The sequence below is a fragment of the Odontesthes bonariensis genome, chromosome 6 (assembly GCF_027942865.1).
Source record: "Odontesthes bonariensis isolate fOdoBon6 chromosome 6, fOdoBon6.hap1, whole genome shotgun sequence".
NCBI lineage: Eukaryota > Metazoa > Chordata > Actinopteri > Atheriniformes > Atherinopsidae > Odontesthes > Odontesthes bonariensis.
The window spans coordinates 4,239,379-4,253,124 of record NC_134511.1 but is presented as its reverse complement, the minus strand read 5'-3'; the positions used below and the strand labels follow the sequence as shown (position 1 = coordinate 4,253,124).

At 40.7% G+C, this 13,746-nt stretch overlaps 1 protein-coding gene across 1 annotated transcript in view; it reads left to right on the top strand.

Annotated features, from left to right (window-relative positions):
• LOC142381865 (multiple epidermal growth factor-like domains protein 9) overlaps positions 1-13,746 on the top strand; it is a 53,989-nt gene that overhangs the window by 695 nt on the left and 39,548 nt on the right. The window contains exon 2 of the mRNA XM_075467142.1: positions 8,599-8,803. Within this exon, the coding sequence (XP_075323257.1) occupies positions 8,599-8,803 (205 nt within the window). The remainder of the gene's footprint in view (positions 1-8,598; positions 8,804-13,746) is intronic.

Below are 13,746 nucleotides of genomic sequence, written 5' to 3'. Positions count from 1 at the left end.
GGGATTTTTTTTAAATATATATATATTTTCAGATAATATTGCTTATTCAAAAATAAAAAAATAAATAAAATCGGAATAGGAGGCGGTGGGGAAACAAGCCGGGCTGCTTGGATGCGCGCACTTGGGATTTTGACGCAGAGAGCGACAGTAAAAACCAGATGGCAACAATGGGCAGACCCTCAGCCTCCAACACCGTCCCCTCCTCACACAATCAGGAAACACCTTATCATGAGCACTGATGCTCCACACACAGTGCATGGATGTCACTGAGGGGCTTTCTGTAGCAGCAGGTGCCTTCATTGTGGGGAGAGCAATAAGTGCCATGTTTAACAGTAGGCTGGAGAAAGCGGGGAGAAGCACGGGTGGGGGGGTGTAAGGTTGATTCTGTTGTTCAGTGCGTTTCCACATCCCTCCCATGCAGGCCCGGTACTGTAGGGTGAGACCTGCCAGATTAGTACAGGGAAATAATGGTAAAAAAGCTGCTGAAAACGCTGCTTCATGCCTTCTTTTGTTGTTTGGATGGCGTCTCCAGAACAAGGCCATCCAACCAAAATGGCCAGACGGGGAAAAAAAAGCCATGAATGAGCAATGACAGCGGGGCCCCTCCTCTCTCACATCTCATCCCCGGTTTCCATGTGGATGTGTTGTTTTCCTGGAGGACAACCAGGCAACATTAACTTCCCCTCTTTATTAACACAGGGACCGGAGCTTATTCAGTTTGAATTCACCATTTATTTTCAAATTGCCATGAAAAAAAAGGTTTATTGTTCTGTTTGCGAACTCTTTATTGTCCCATTTGGTCTATAAAAAGCTCACCTTTTATCTCCTCACACCCCCGTGGGTTCCTGTTATCGCCCACAGGCCTGAGCAGAGTCTCCAGGCTGCTGTGCCACATGTGCCGGCCGATAGAGGCCAAACCTTTCAGGTCAGGGGGGTTTCAGTCCACTCTTTTATTCGTGTTTGTGTTTATTCCCACGTTGAGCCTTTGTTCAGCCCCCTCTGTCCCACCTGACAGTAGTGGAGCAGGTTTAACGTTTTAACTCCTAACTGCAACAAATAAAAAGTCTTCATTATAACTGATTATCTATTATTTTTATTTGTGGTGGTAAAAACTGAATAATACAGGCAGTTATAGGGCACCCATGTGGCTCGTAGGAGACCTTTGAATCCAAATGAATAATAGAGAAGCGAATGAACCAGATAAATCTCTCAGCTGCCCTCATACTCGGCCTATGTGTTGTCAGTAATGCACGTGAACACCCCTGAGCAGCATTAAGCTGCTGTGGAATATGGGTGGATGTGTTTTAATGAAGCTCAGTCGGTGTTAGGTTTAATTCTGTCAGGTGAAATGAGCTCCCCAGCGTGAGGTGGAAACGTCACCCAGCCTAGTTGATATAATTACCTTTTCTGCGTGCATTGTTTCACTTTAAAGGCCACTCACGTGATGTTGTTACATCAACAAGGGCGTGAGCCAGGTTAACGCCTCGCTCAGCCTCCAGGAGCAGAGGCCGTGCAGCCAGCCAGACAGACAGACACCCCGACACGTGACTTTCTCTCCATCTGTGGCGACATCTCTCTCAGCCGTCTGAGAGCTGATAAACACGGAGGGACCGTCTGAACTGAACTTTTAAAAACACCAAAGGTCCGAACAAATATGAAAGGCATGTGCAAATATGCAAATATAATTCTGTTTAAAAAAAATATTTTTAAACAGGTACATGGAAGAGGAAGGACGATGAGGCATAAATATATGAATAGAATAGGGTTTATTGTTATATTGTAATTTAATTAGCTAGTATATGATATATATTTAATTATGGGGATAGTTTTATGTATTCATATTTACATTCATATTTACAAGGATATGTGTGTAGTATATATTTATTTTTGTGATTATATATTTAGGAAGTGTATATATGGCAAATATTTATATAGGTGTATTGTAGTTAGGACGTTTACAAACTGAAGAGTAGTTAAAAAGGGTGGGAAACTAAAAAAGTATTGTACTTCTTCCCATTCCTTTTTCGAACAATGTGCGGTTTTGTTATGCATTAGCACTTTATGTGATCGAATTTTTTATTTACATTTTTTTCATTTCTCTTTTTCTTTCTTTTGTACGGAAGCATATTGCATTCACTTAAAAAAAAAACAAAAAAAACTCCGGTTTTTCTGTCTAATTTATTTTTTGGTTTGTTTTTCTGTTTTCGGGGTAATTTTTTTTTTTTTTAGTTTAGAAAGCAACAATCAACGCATTCATTCCTTAATGAGGGCTCGATTTAATGGAAGCAAACATGACTGGTTTGTTTAGTTTAATCAAGGTTTAAGACACTGGGAGATAGTTCTGTCTTTAAGTCATGTAGATGGTATAACTATCAGTTTGTCGACTTTACGCAGGCACCTGAAGACGTGTATGGGCGGGGGCAGGAGTCACCTTAGGTCCACCGGAGTCACTTGCAGGCTGGATAATCTCGCGGTATCTCGATATTAATATAAAATTTACCCCAAAAAACAGGGAGAAAAAATTACCACGAAAAACAAACCAAAAAATAAATTAGACAGAAAAAAATTACCACGAAAAACAGAAAAAAATACCCCGAAAAAAAACCAAAAAAATAAATTAGACAGAAAAACAGAAAAAATTACCCCGAAAAACAAACCAAAAAATAAATTAGACAGAAAAAAATTACCACGAAAAACAGAAAAAATTACCCCGAAAAACAAACCAAAAAATAAATTAGACAGAAAAACAGAAAAAATTACCCCGAAAAACAAACCAAAAAATAAATTAGACAGAAAAACAGAAAAAATTACCCCGAAAAACAAACCAAAAAATAAATTAGACAGAAAAACAGAAAAAATTACCCGAAAAAAAAAACAAAAAATAAATTAGACAGAAAAACAGAAAAAATTACCCGAAAAAAAAACCAAAAAATAAATTAGACAGAAAAAAATTACCCTGAAAAACAAACCAAAAAATAAATTAGACAGAAAAACAGAAAAAATTACCCTGAAAAACAAACCAAAAAATAAATTAGACAGAAAAACAGAAAAAATTACCCCGAAAAACAAACCAAAAAATAAATTAGACAGAAAAACAGAAAAAATTACCCCGAAAAACAAACCAAAAAATAAATTAGACAGAAAAACAGAAAAAATTACCCCGAAAAACAAACCAAAAAATAAATTAGACAGAAAAACAGAAAAAATTACCCGAAAAATAAATAAATAAATAAATTAGACAGAAAAACAGAAAAAATTACCCGAAAAAAAAACCAAAAAATAAATTAGACAGAAAAAAATTACCCTGAAAAACAAACCAAAAAATATATTAGACAGAAAAACAGAAAAAATTATCCCCCAAAAAAATAAAAAAATAAATAAATTAGACAGAAAAAAATTACCACGAAAAACAAACCAAAAAAAATTATTTGGAAAGAAAAACAGATTTTTTTTTTTTTTTTTTTTTTTTTTTTTGAAGTGAATGCAATACGCTTCCGTACTTTTGTATGTACAAATAGTTACATACATTGTCTAAACTGAACGTGCAGGACTGTAACTGTCTGTAACTGTTGCCGGTGCAGTGAAAGGCAGCTTTGGTCTCAGCAGTGAGTCAGGCAGGCGGGCAGGGCAGAGGTGAACTCTGCCTCACTTCTCTTTCTTTATGCAGACAACATCCAGTCTGATTTTCATCCAACCTGTTGTGTGACTTTGCAGAATCGCCCCACAGGCTGCGCGTGGCACCCAGAGGAAGCTGCAGCTTTGGTTTCAAATCTTTTTTATTATTATTTCCACAATGAATATACAAGTAAACAATGATACATTGAAGATGAGTATCTCAACAATAACAAAAATACCCTCCACAAAACAACCCCAAGGTTGGGCTCGTGTAATTCTAAATCAGTGATACTCACTGTTGTTTTTAACAAGAGCCACATTGGCAGCAAAATCAAGGGAAGAGCCACTTTTACCACAACATACTAAAGTCCCCTTTTGCAAATATGCATTTCTACATATAAAACAGAAACAACACAGCCAATACATTTTCAATTCAGACCACATTTACCTTAATACTGGGATGAGTGGAAGCTGGCGTGCATGTCCTAGACTTCCTTCATGTTGTATTTGTAGTTTGTTGTTGTAATCATAGTGAGACATTCAGGATGAGCATGGTTTTTGTGCTGCTTTTTGCCCTTTTTTAATTAAAAACTGATCCATTGTGCCTGCATCTCGCGCTGGCTAAAGGAGCTAGCGTGCTCTGCGGTCAAGTGTGAGGTGGTTTAAGCGGGCTGCGTTGCCAGGTTTAACAGTGTGCCCCCTTTAGGAAACACCATTAAGCCTTAAATAAAACTTAATAAAAATACTTAATACAGTGCAGTATTCGCTGTGTGTTATTTGAAAAAATGTATTGTTATTGTTACCATATTGTTATAAGCTACTATGGGAGTACGAGCCACCAATTAAAGGTAGGGTAGGAGATCCTGGATTTTGAGTCCAGGGAAGCTGCATTTTGAAAATACACATGTCAAAAATCCCAACCCTTTTCTTCAGACTTCCCCCCGAAGCCACGCCTCTAGAGTACATGAACGCGCAATGCTTGTTCACGAGCATGAAGGTGCACGAGCGCTGTTCTGACAGCAAGCATCGATTGGTTTGGCTAACGTTTGCTAACTTTTTCTCATGGCGGATTCACAGGTAAGAAAATACCTTTCAACATCATAATGAACCGTTTAATAATGCTAGGTGCTAGCCAAGCTGGCTCTAGTTTAGCTTCCTGCCAAGCTTCTGGACGCATAATTCGTTCACGGAGCAGGGTACGTGCACAGGGGGGAGGAGGGGGAGGGAGGAGCAGATTGCAGTTTGATAGACGCATCAGTATCCAATCATCGTTAAAGGTCCGTTCAGTATGATTGGATACTGTTTTTCCTAGATTGTACGTTCTAGAGGCCACTAAAACTTTTCATATTTGTGTCAAAACTTTTAATTAATTGGTTGCAATGGGGGTGTGAAGAGTATTTCAAGCAATATGTAAAAAAAATGTTCCAGAAAAAGAACCCCTACCCCGCCTTTAAAGCTTGAGGGGCCGCGCAATGAGTATCTCTGATCTAAATGGTATCAAAGTTTTGTAAAAGTACAACATTTAAAAAGAAAAAAGATTTACAGAAATCTTGAGGTAGAACATTGACCCGACCTCCCCACCCCCAGTCTGAAAAGAGGTTAAGTAAAGGGCACACAAAAAGAAGAAAACAAGATGGTGAGTTTTTCCTGAATTAAAAGTAGTTGGCGGGCTTATTAAAATCAAAACCTTGAGCTACTCGAATGTCAAGGGTTCACAATATTCGCTCTCTCATGTTGTGATCTATGCCGTGTAAGAATCATGGAAATAGGTCAGAAAGGGAAGCTGGAGTTTTAAGAATGATGATAATAATAATAACTTGGACTTATATAGCGCCTTTCAGGGTACCCAAGGTCGCTTAACAAGAGAAAAGAAGGGGGGGCAGGGTTTAAGAAGAGTAGGACTTGGAGAAGAGATGCGGTTTTAGATTCTTTTTGAACTGTAGCAGAGAGGGGGCAGAACGGATGTGAGGTGGCAGATTGTTCCATAGGATCGGGGCAGTTGAACAGAAGGCCCTATCTCCAGATGTTTTTAGTCTGGTGCGAGGAACGGAAAGTAGGTCTTTGTCTGAGGAGAAGCCGCGACTGGGAGTAGGAGATCAGAGATGGGACCAAGTCACACATGTGCAAGTCTCAAGTCTTAGCTTTCAAGTCCCATGTAATTTTTTCTTGGTCAAGTCACCTTATTATTGCAATTTTACCTGCAGAATCTGATCTTAATAAAGTGAAAACACAAAGATATAAGTAACTGTCAGTAAACATCATTGGCCAATGTGTCCAACCTGTCCACCCCGTATCATATCAAGCTAACGTTAGCTAACTACCGGCTAGGCTAACAGGATAATGTTATATCGGCTGTCCGAGATGTTGATGCCGCATGTCTTGCACTGCGCTGTTCGTCTTTTGTCGTCACAATGGTAATTACGAAAGCCGAAGACAACGACTCTCGGTCCCGCTGCCATGTTGATGCATATCTGATGAGTTTATTCTCTCCAATAAACACCAGGGTATGTAGAGAGGGCATGGCTGACTGACAGGGTAGGGATCCAATCATGACGCCATTCTCAGCCTGCGCTCCTACCGGGTAATCAATGTTATTTTTTAAATTAATTAATTAATTTTATATTCAAACTGAAAACATGAACTGAATAACACTCAAGTCATTCAAGTCATCGTGTCTCAAGTCAAGTCAAGTGCCGAGTCTTTAACTTCCAAGTCTGAGTCGAGTCTCAAGTCTTTTATTTTTTGTCAAGTCAAGTCACAAGTCATCAAAACAGCGACTCGAGTCCCCATCTCTGGTATTTAGGTGCGAGTGAGAGGAGAGATCTGTAGGTGAAGAGAAGGATTTTATAGGTTTTATAGGTGCTCTGACTGGGAGCCAGTGCAGTTGCTTTAGGATGGGGGTGATGTGCTGCCAGGACTCGGTGTGAGTTAGCACCCTGGCAGCTGAGTTTTGAACATACTGCGACCTGTCAGGGGCCTTACTGGGCAGCCCAGACAGGACACCAGACGGGAGGAGATAAATGAGTGGAGGAGGGTCTCTGTTACTGAGTCGGATAGTGAGGGCCGGAGTCTTGAGATGTTTCTGAGGTGAAAAAAGGCAGATTTAGTGATACTCTTTGATGTGGGACCGAAATGAAAGAGTGATACTCATTGAGTTTCTCATTACACTTAATATCAGACACAACTGCCTAACAAGTACTATTTCAGCCAGATATAGGGACTTGTTTGAAGACAATACATCTGGAATATCTTGTTAAGTGAAAAAGTCTTGAAAACAAATTGTTTTGAGTCACATTTCACATGAAACAAGCTTTTTTTTTTTCATTTGAAGAGGTTTTTAAGCTAATTTCAAGATCACTTTTATCCCAAAAGTCCTAAATATCACATCTTATTTCAAGAAATCGTGACAAGCCGATTCTCACCTGTTGCATTGGCAGATTTATTTTGCTTATTTCAAGCAAAAAGTCTCGTATTTGTTGTTTTTTTGCTTATTTTTGGAGGGGCATTTTTTCCAGTGTGCAGCCCGGGTTTTAGTTGCATAAAAGTCGGAGCTGCAGTGTAATCTGAGTGGGACGCCGGGCAGGAATACATTAAAATTCTTCTTTTTCTTTAACTGTTATCTTAGGTGGGAGCTTGCTTTGTCTGCCTGCTGAGCGCAGAATGAAGGGCAGCCTTCAGCTGCCACACCTAACCTGACATCGGATGAATAATAGATCACCTCTCACCATCCACATGCCTGCCCTCACATCTGTGCTGTGCAGCCCGGCAGCACTCAGCTTTAGCATCTTTGTCTCCCGTTAATCTGCACGACATAAAACTCATTCTGAGGAGCGCGTTCTCTCCATCAGAGCACAGATGAGCAGGCTGGGACTCGTTGCTGGATTCCTGGTGGAGTGGGGGTGGAGGGGGGGGGGTTAAATCTGAGCATGCAGAGTGCACTGGCAGCCCTCCTCTTTGCTTTAGCATGTCGCAGCTCCCAGAGGCAGACGCTAGCTCTTCTGCTGGGTGGAATTTCCCTGCAAAAACAGCCTCGAAAATCTCTGTCCTGGAGACTGATGAGGGAAATATCGAGCATTGTGGTCGTAAACTGTGAGAGCGTACCCAACAGGTTTATGACGCATGTTGGAATAATGACTTCCTTAAATCTGAAACATGGTGCATCACCGTTTCCATTGGCCACACAAAGGAGCTCCTGCCAGGGGGGGGGCGGGGCTCTTGGGCTTCCATTGCTAAATCAAATCAAATCAAATATATTTGTATCACATTTCATGTACAAAACAATTCAAAGTGCTTTATATGAAATAAAAGCATTGCAACAGGGAGTGGAAGAAGCATTAAAAATACATAACAGAATATAAAGAGAAACAAATAAAATCATTTAAATGATTAAAATCAGGCAACAGTCTAGATGAGTTAAAAGATATTTCATGCATAAACACATGAGAACAGAAATGTCTTTAACCTGGATTTAAAAATGTCTCCATTTGGTGAGAGTTTAATCTCCACTGGCAGTTTGTTCCACTTGTTTGCAGCATAACAGCTAAATGCTGCTTCTCCATGTTTAGTCTGGACTCTGGACTGGACCAGCTGACCTGAGTCCTTGGATCTCAGAGCTCTGCTGGCTTTATATTCTCTGAACAGATCACAGATGTAAACCATCAGCAGGCTTTTAAAATCTATTCTGTGACTGACTGGAAGCCAGAGTAAAGATTTTAAAGCTGCTGTGATGTGTTCAGATCTCTTAGTCCGGGTTAAAACTCCAGCAGCAGCGTTCTGGATGAGCTGCAGATGATGACTACAGGTTGAATGGTTCAGATTATTTATGCAGGGAAAATTTAATTAGTTTCCTTTTTCCTTCCTGGCCTAATAGATATTGAATCTTCGAAATGCCGTGGAGCGATTTTAAACACTTAATATTCCTTCGGTGCAGTTTTGAAATGATTGATTTTGATGGTTTTTGTCCCCCCCCCCCCCGACACCCAGAGGGCTCGTGCAACTGCAGCAGCGGCGGCGAGGGGATTATGCACCCGGACGAGTGCGACCGCGGCACCGGCCAGTGTTCGTGCATCATGGGCTACGCCGGGCTGCAGTGCGAGGACTGTGAGGAGGGATACTTCACCAACGGCACCAGCGGCTGCCTGCCCTGCTCCTGCGACTCCTTCGGGGCGGTGAACCAGCTCTGCGACAGGTCAGCCTGCCCTCCATCCCTCCATCCCTCCATCCCTGTTGGAGATGTTAGTTTTATCTGTCGCCGATGAACTGAACTGACCTTGTGTGTAGAAGTAGCCTGCTCATACTCTTTCAAGTGATGCTGGAAAATGGTTGTTTAGCTAAAAATGACAAAGCATGGCTGTGTTCGAAACCGCATACTACATACTGCATACTACATACTACATACTGCATACTACATACTACATACTGCATACTACATACTGCATACTACATACTGCATACTACATACTACATACTGCATACTACATACTGCATACTACATACTACATACTACATACTGCATACTGCATACTACATACTGCATACTACATACTGCATACTGCATACTACATACTGCATACTACATACTACATACTGCATACTACATACTACATACTGCATACTACATACTGCATACTACATACTACATACTACATACTGCATACTACATACTGCATACTACATACTACATACTGCATACTACATACTGCATACTACATACTGCATACTACATACTACATACTGCATACTACATACTGCATACTACATACTACATACTGCATACTGCATACTACATACTACATACCTCATACTGCATACTACATACTGCATACTACATACCGCATACTGCATACTACATACTGCATACTGCATACTACATACTGCATACTACATACTACATACTGCATACTACATACTGCATACTGCATACTGCATACTACATACTACATACTGCATACTGCATACTACATACTACATACCGCATACTGCATACTACATACTGCATACTGCATACTACATACTGCATACTACATACTACATACTGCATACTGCATACTACATACTACATACTGCATACTACATACTACATACTGCATACTGCATACCGCATACTGCATACTACATACTGCATACTGCATACTACATACTGCATACTGCATACTACATACTACATACTGCATACTGCATACTACATACTACATACTGCATACTGCATACTGCATACTACATACTGCATACTGCATACTACATACTACATACTGCATACTGCATACTACATACTACATACTACATACTGCATACTCCATACTACATACTGCATACTTCCATACTACATACTACATACTACATACTGCATACTACATACTGCATACTACATACTACATACTTCCATACTACTTACTAGATACTACATACTGCATACTACATACTACAAACTCATCGATCAGACAGTATGCAGAGCGTTTACCCACAATGCATTTCGCTCCTGCCCGAGCCGAAATCAGCCGGCCTGAAGCTGATTTCCCTTAAGCTCTAAACTGTAAACTTTAGCAACATTTGAAACATTTTCAGGTGAGAAAGTAGTCGTTTAGATCCCCAACGTGTTGAAAACCTGACAAAATACCGGCTATTTACAATTTTGTCCCGACGAATTCGGCGCTACTAAAGCTAGCTGCAGTGAACAACGCACTTCCGGTTATTTTCACAAAATAAAATACCCGTTGCCTTTTATCATAGGGAAAGCCATTACGATACAATCGGTGCTTTTGTTTTGAAAACAGGAAGTGAACCTACCCTCGTTGTAGCTAGCTTGAAACTGCCGTTTTGACAGGAAATGACGATCGGCGACGTCACGTTACGTTGCATCTTGGGTAGTTTGAGTATGAGTAGTAACCTCATGATGCATACCCAACATTTCGGAGAATCTAGTATGCATCCGGGAAAAAAGTTAGTAGGAGTAGTATGAGTAGTAGGAGAAGTATGCGGTTTCGAACACAGCCCATAAGTCTGATATGCAGACTTCACTTTGAACACAACGTCCGCAGGAAGCAGATGAAGCTAATTTACATCCGAGAACACGAGGCAAACTAAGCTAATTTATAATCTGTTGAAGTTAGCGTATATATTTGATCTTTCTAATGCAAAGTATGTGTTCATAATATTAAAATTTGAGGTGTAGCTGCACATTTTAAAAAGAGTTCCAGCTTTAATAGACCAAATGCTATGGCCTGTATGGTGTTTAAGGGCTCAGCTTTGCTTTGACACTGTGTTCATCACAGCCCTGCAAAACCTTTGTTCTGCGCATTGATCCAAGACGTCATGCAGGAAGCTTCCCCGAACACAGTGTAATGTTCCCTTAAAGTCGGAGCCAGAACGCACACGGCAGACCCTGCATGAAGTGGAACTGGGGAAAGAGGCTGTGTGTGGGTTGGGAATGAGGTAAAAATAGCGGCTGTGCTCTCTGTCTGTTACCGTGAGGAGGAATGCTGCTGCTGTCCACAGGAGTATGGTGGGTTTGTGCTCGTAAAAACATGCCGCTGTGTGGGCCTCCATAAGCCACAGAGATCCTCATGGCTGCTGCCTTTTTACCTTTTTCTGCAGAGGGACACATCAGATCCTGGAGGGTTGTTTCAGAGCACTGGAAAAAATCTAAATCTTACCAAGTATATTTGTCTCATTTCTAGTCAAAATATCTCTTTACACTTAATATAAGACACAACTGCCTTCACTGGGAAAAATGCCCCTCCAAAAATAAGTTAAAAAAAACAACAAATAAAAGACGTTTTTGCTTGAAATAAGCAACAAAATCTGCCAATGGAACTAGTGAAAATCAGCTTGTCCAGATTTCTTGAAATAAGATGTGATATTTAGGACTTTTGAGTTAAAAGTGATCTTGAAATTAGCTTAAAAACCTCTTCAAATGAAAAAAAAAAGCTTGTTTCATATGAAATCCGACTAAAAACAATTTGTTTTCAAGACTTTTTCACTTAACAAGATATTCAAGATGTATTGTATTAAAACAAGTCCCTATATCTGGCTGAAATAGTACTTGTTAGGCAGTTGTGTCTTATATTAAGTGTAATGAGATACTCAATGAGACAAATATACTTGGTAAGATTTAGATTTTTTCCAGTGTAACAAGTACTATTTCAGCCACATATAGGGACTTGTTTGAAAACAATACATCTGGAATATCTTGTTAAATGAAAAAGTCTTGAAAACAAATTGTTTTTAGTCGGATTTCATATGAAACAAGCTTTTTTTTTACATTTGAAGAGGTTTTTAAGCTAATTTCAAGATCACTTTTATCTCAAAAGAAATCTTGACAAGACGATTTTCACTAGTTCCATTGGCAGATTTATTTTGCTTATTTCAAGCAAAAACGTCTTGTATTTGCTGTGTTTCTTTTCCAGTGTAGTTCTGTTTGGCCTTGATAACTCCACCAGCCTGGCTTACCCCCATTCAGCAGCTTATCGCTGTAAATTACACAGATTAGCCAGCTTTCCGACCCCCCGGCGCGCTGCTTTAGGTATCTTTCCATTTAAGTAATGAGCTGTGATGGAAACGGTCTGAACTTTAACGGTGTTCGCTGCGACATCGCGAGAGGTGATTAGCTACGGTGCGTAGCAACGGTGCGTAGCAGGTGCTTTTTCACGGGAATCTCGTTTAGTTTTCTGGTTTCATGACAGGAGTTTACTGAAAGGCCCTGGGGACTCCAGAAATATGCGATCTTGACGCATATTTCTGGAGTGACCGTTGACCGTTGGTTCCCTTAGCTAGCCAACGTGATTTCAGTCTTGAATTGGTGCCATATAAACAAATTGAACTGATTTGAATTCAGAATTGAGACTGGTTTACTCTCCAAAGTGATGTTGTACAGCAGTGGGACCGTTCAGCTTGCAGGAAGTGGAGCAGGTTTGTCTGGAGTGCAGCAGCAGGAGGAGGAACTGATGCAGAAAGTGTGGAAAATGCATCAGACGTATATCTAAATGTGCATGTGGAGGAGCAAGTGGAAGGCAACAAGCTTCTGCCTCGTTTCTTTCTCACTTAAGAAGGATTTGCACCCTTTAAAGTGGAAGGTTTATATAAACGCAACAAAAATCCAGTTAAATTCCAGGTTTGATGATAATTCTGTAACTAATACTATGAGTCTGATTGAGTAAGATGTGTTTAGGGGTGATCTGATGGAAGTGTTGACATGAGATGTGTTTCTTTGTTCTTCTTGGACTTTAAAAACTGATTAAAGGTGGTTTATCTTTGCAGCTGATGGCTCAGGACTGTGTGGTTCTCCCATACAGCTCAGGGTTATCAGTCAGTGGGGTCACATGGCACTGAAAGGATCGGATTATTGGCTGAATTACAATCAGACTGAGTTATTCAGTGCATGTAGACACCTTAATCTGACTAAGAATTGGATCGGATCGGATTCAGACCCCGAGATAACTGGGTTGAAAGTCACTCTAAACCTGCTTGTAGACGCTGAAGCTCGTGGTGAATCAGACTTTGCGTTCGGCGCATGCTCCAGATGTTTTCCCGGGGTCGTGACCCGGAAGTCAAAGGAGACGATATTCCTGTTGTTGTCGCCGTCAGAAAGAAACAAACAACGCGATGGAGAATGCTCCGTTGGGCATCGAGTTTGTGCAACAAGCAGCTCATCACAGAGCAAATGTAGAGGGACGTAGCTTCATCTGGCTCTGCGTTCTCCATCTTTCTCCAATGCCTGAGTTTGTTGTTGTTGTTGGGGGTGAAGAGGTCAACAGGAAGTGGCTCTATTTGCAACAGTTGGAATGGGTACAGCGCCACCTATCATACCGGGGTATGACACGCTTTGTGCCTCTGATCCCATTCATTCACCGCCATATATCCAAGGATAATTACCCTTGCTCAACTCATTAGGGACCGAGCAGTGAAACTGCAAGGACCCTATTGTATCTGTAAGCATTCTTCTTTCTTCTTCTTCTTCATCTTCTTATTCTTTGCAAAAGGTATGCGAAAACTCAGGAAATTTTGCGAGCGCCACCTGCCAGTCGACGACATGAAAGAATCTAAACTTTATATCTTTGGGAGTCGCTCATTGACTCTGTAGCGCCCCCTACGATGCTTAAAAATGGTCCCCGCATTGGGGTTAGTTTCGTGTGG